The 2,912-nt window shown below is 53.7% G+C and overlaps 1 protein-coding gene across 1 annotated transcript in view; it reads right to left on the reverse strand.

Annotated features, from left to right (window-relative positions):
* The window catches only part of DGKZ (diacylglycerol kinase, zeta), a gene marked incomplete at its 5' end in the record, with an annotated part of 20,571 nt that overhangs the window by 7,934 nt on the left and 9,725 nt on the right, over positions 1–2,912 (reverse strand). Inside the window, 3 exons of the mRNA XM_010012149.1 lie at positions 917–986; positions 2,423–2,502; positions 2,627–2,727. Of these exons, the coding sequence (XP_010010451.1) occupies positions 917–986; positions 2,423–2,502; positions 2,627–2,727 (251 nt within the window). The remainder of the gene's footprint in view (positions 1–916; positions 987–2,422; positions 2,503–2,626; positions 2,728–2,912) is intronic.

Here is a 2,912-nt window from a genome sequence, read left to right on the forward strand (position 1 = left end):
GCAGATGCCCCTTGCTCCACTTGTGATCAGCAGCCAGAGACATGGCCTGGGGCAAAGCACTGAGGCACTCAGACACAAAGACCCCAACATCCCTCAGTCCCAAGTCTCACATGGCTCTCAGTGGCTTGTCACTAAAGGGCTGTCCCACTACCCCCCAAATTCACAGAATCATAGAATTGTTTAGGTTGGAAAAGACCTTTAAGATCATAGAGTCCGACCTTTAACCTAGCACTGCCAAGTCCATCACTAAACCATCTCCCTAAGTGCCACGTCTACAAAGCTTTTAAATGCCTCCAGGTATGATGAGTGAACCACTTCCCTGGCACAGCAATTGTGAAACTTCTCCCAGTTGTTTATAGAGCATTTTGTCTGCCTCTTCATTCTGGTTGGGAGGTCTGTAACAGACACCCACCATGATATCTGCCTTGTTGGCCTTCCCCCTGATTCTTAACCATAAACACTCAACCCTATCATCACCATCATTAAGCTCTAGACAATCAAAACACTCCCTTACAAGACTATCCTGCTGCCTCTCCTTCCTTGCCTACCCCTTCTGAAGAGTTTACAGCCATCCATTGCAGCACCAGTTGTGGAGTCATCCCACCATGTTTCTGTGATGGCAACTGTCATAGTTTTCCTGCTGCACAATGGCTTCCAGCTCCTTCTGTTTGTTGACCATGCTGCGTGCAGTGGCACAGATGCACTTCAGTTGGGCTATTGATCCCACCACCTTTTCAGGACAAGAAGCCCTCATTCCTACGTGACCATTCTCAGGTGCTTCCATGGTTTCTAACACATCAATAACCTCTGTGTCTTTGCTGCTGCATGGATCTCCATCCCCTCCCTCCACTGAGATGTCAGGCTGAAGGACCCCACTAGCACACTGTCAGCACATCCAGGGGAGGATGATACTCACAGTCCAGGAAGCACCACTTGGGTGACAGCTTCTGGGATGACAGTGTCTTTGGTTTGGCTCCATCTCCCTCCTGTATAACAAAAAGAGAGAATAAAGTTGTGTCTCTTGGCCTTTCCATCTCTCCCCAGAGTATCCCTCCTACTCTGGGAGGTCCCTGCAGACATGGAAGACCACAGGTGCTTGGATGGCAACGGGAACTTGAACACAGGCACAGCATGCAGCCATAGGGAGCAGCATGGGACAGACTGGAGCTGACACACACCAGCTCCCTGGAGCAAGATGTGCCACAAGATGAGCCCACAAGACTGACACAGTGGACATGACAGATGGGCCTGGAGGACAGAGTGAGGCCATACACACCTGAAAAAGCAGGCGCTCTAAAGCAGAGAGCTGGGGAGGGAAGTCCTGCAGAAAAGCAAGGTGTGCCATTACAGTGTTTGTCTGGGTGGCCCCCCATCCCCTCTCGTCCCACTGGAGTTGCTTAATGTGCTGCCGTATCTGGCTTTATACACTGCCTGGCCAAGGTCCCTGGTCCCTGTCCTGCTTTGAGGCCAGAGCACAGAGCCCAGGAAGAGAGAGGAGGTAAACCATAAGTTGACTGAGGAACACCACTCTCAATGCACAGCTTTAGGAGATTGCAGAGGCATAAGTCTACCACGTTGACACCACAAGAAAGCATAACCCTCGGAGCCTGAGAGCTGCTAGCCATGTGCCTACCTGCACGTCCTCACCAGTGCCTGGGCACAGGGCAGGCAAGGGACAGGCAGGCAGAGCAAGAAGCAGATGCCAGTGTGCCAGCCTGGGCAAGCAGCTCTGTGACTCAGCCCTGAAGGACACTATGCACATGTTGGATGGGATTCTCTCAGGCACAAGAGCCAGGTAACTGGGCACTGAGCAAGGTCCCTTCAGTCTTCTGGGAGAAAGTCAGACTGACAGTGCAACACCAGGAGGCACACTGTGGGCTCAGGAGGCATTGCTTACCAGGAGCAAGGGTTACGCAGCCTGTGTCTGGGTCATGGACACACACTTGCCCACTGGCAGCAGCACAAAAGTTAGTATTGCAAATATAAAGAGCTGGAGAGGGAACAACCAGGCACCTGGGGAGGGCAGAGCTGTGCCAGGAAGCACAGAGCCTGCAGAGGGCTGAAGAAACACAGCACAACAAACAAAGGGGCAGAGGAAAGGCCTCCCCCAAACCCCCAGGGGCTGATAGACCTCCACTGAATTATGTGCTGGCTTTCTCCACTGCCCCTTACTTTTTCTGGGCCACTGACACTCTGGGCCGGGAAAACAAGGTCAGAAGAGCAACTCTGAGGAAGAAGCTGCCAGAAAGCAGGGAGCAACAAGCCATCCAGCTTGCAATCCTGCCAGCACTGCTACCAGAACTGCTACCAGAAGCAGGAGGTTGTGTGTTGGTGCTTGCAGGTCAGGGAGGCTTAGAAATCCCTTCCCAAACCCCTTCACCCCCAGCATCCTCCTGTGACCACTTCCTATGCAGAGCCTCACCTCCTGCAGCTTCTCGATTTGGGTCCGGCACAACTCCAGGTCGCTGTCTCCTGGAACCACGATGATCCCCAGCGGCACGGCTGCATGACAGGGCACAAATGCAACTCAGGGAGCAGCCTATGCCCCATCCCCAGCACCTCCCACAGCTTAGCTGAGGGCACTGCCAAACTTGGGGAAGATGGCTCCCACCCCCTGGTCACTCACAGGCTTCCTTGAGCTTTTCCTTGTCATAGTGCAGTGCCTCGTAGTCACGCATGCTGATTCGGCTCACCCGGATCCGTAGCCGCTCGGGCACTGGCTGCTGGCTGCGTGCAGGGGGCAAGGAAAAGGGAAGGGATCAGGAAGTGATAACCTGCTCTCTCTTTATCCTGTTCACCCCTCCAAAACAGGCAGGAGCACAGTCTTCTGCAGAGGCTGGGGTGGGAAGCTTGGCACCAGCACCTTCTCCATCACAGAATGGGTTGGGGTGAAACGGGCCCTCAACATCTCT

This window comes from Nestor notabilis, unplaced genomic scaffold (genome assembly GCF_000696875.1).
Source record: "Nestor notabilis isolate BGI_N333 unplaced genomic scaffold, ASM69687v1 scaffold16483, whole genome shotgun sequence".
In the NCBI taxonomy this organism is placed as follows: Eukaryota; Metazoa; Chordata; class Aves; order Psittaciformes; family Psittacidae; genus Nestor; species Nestor notabilis.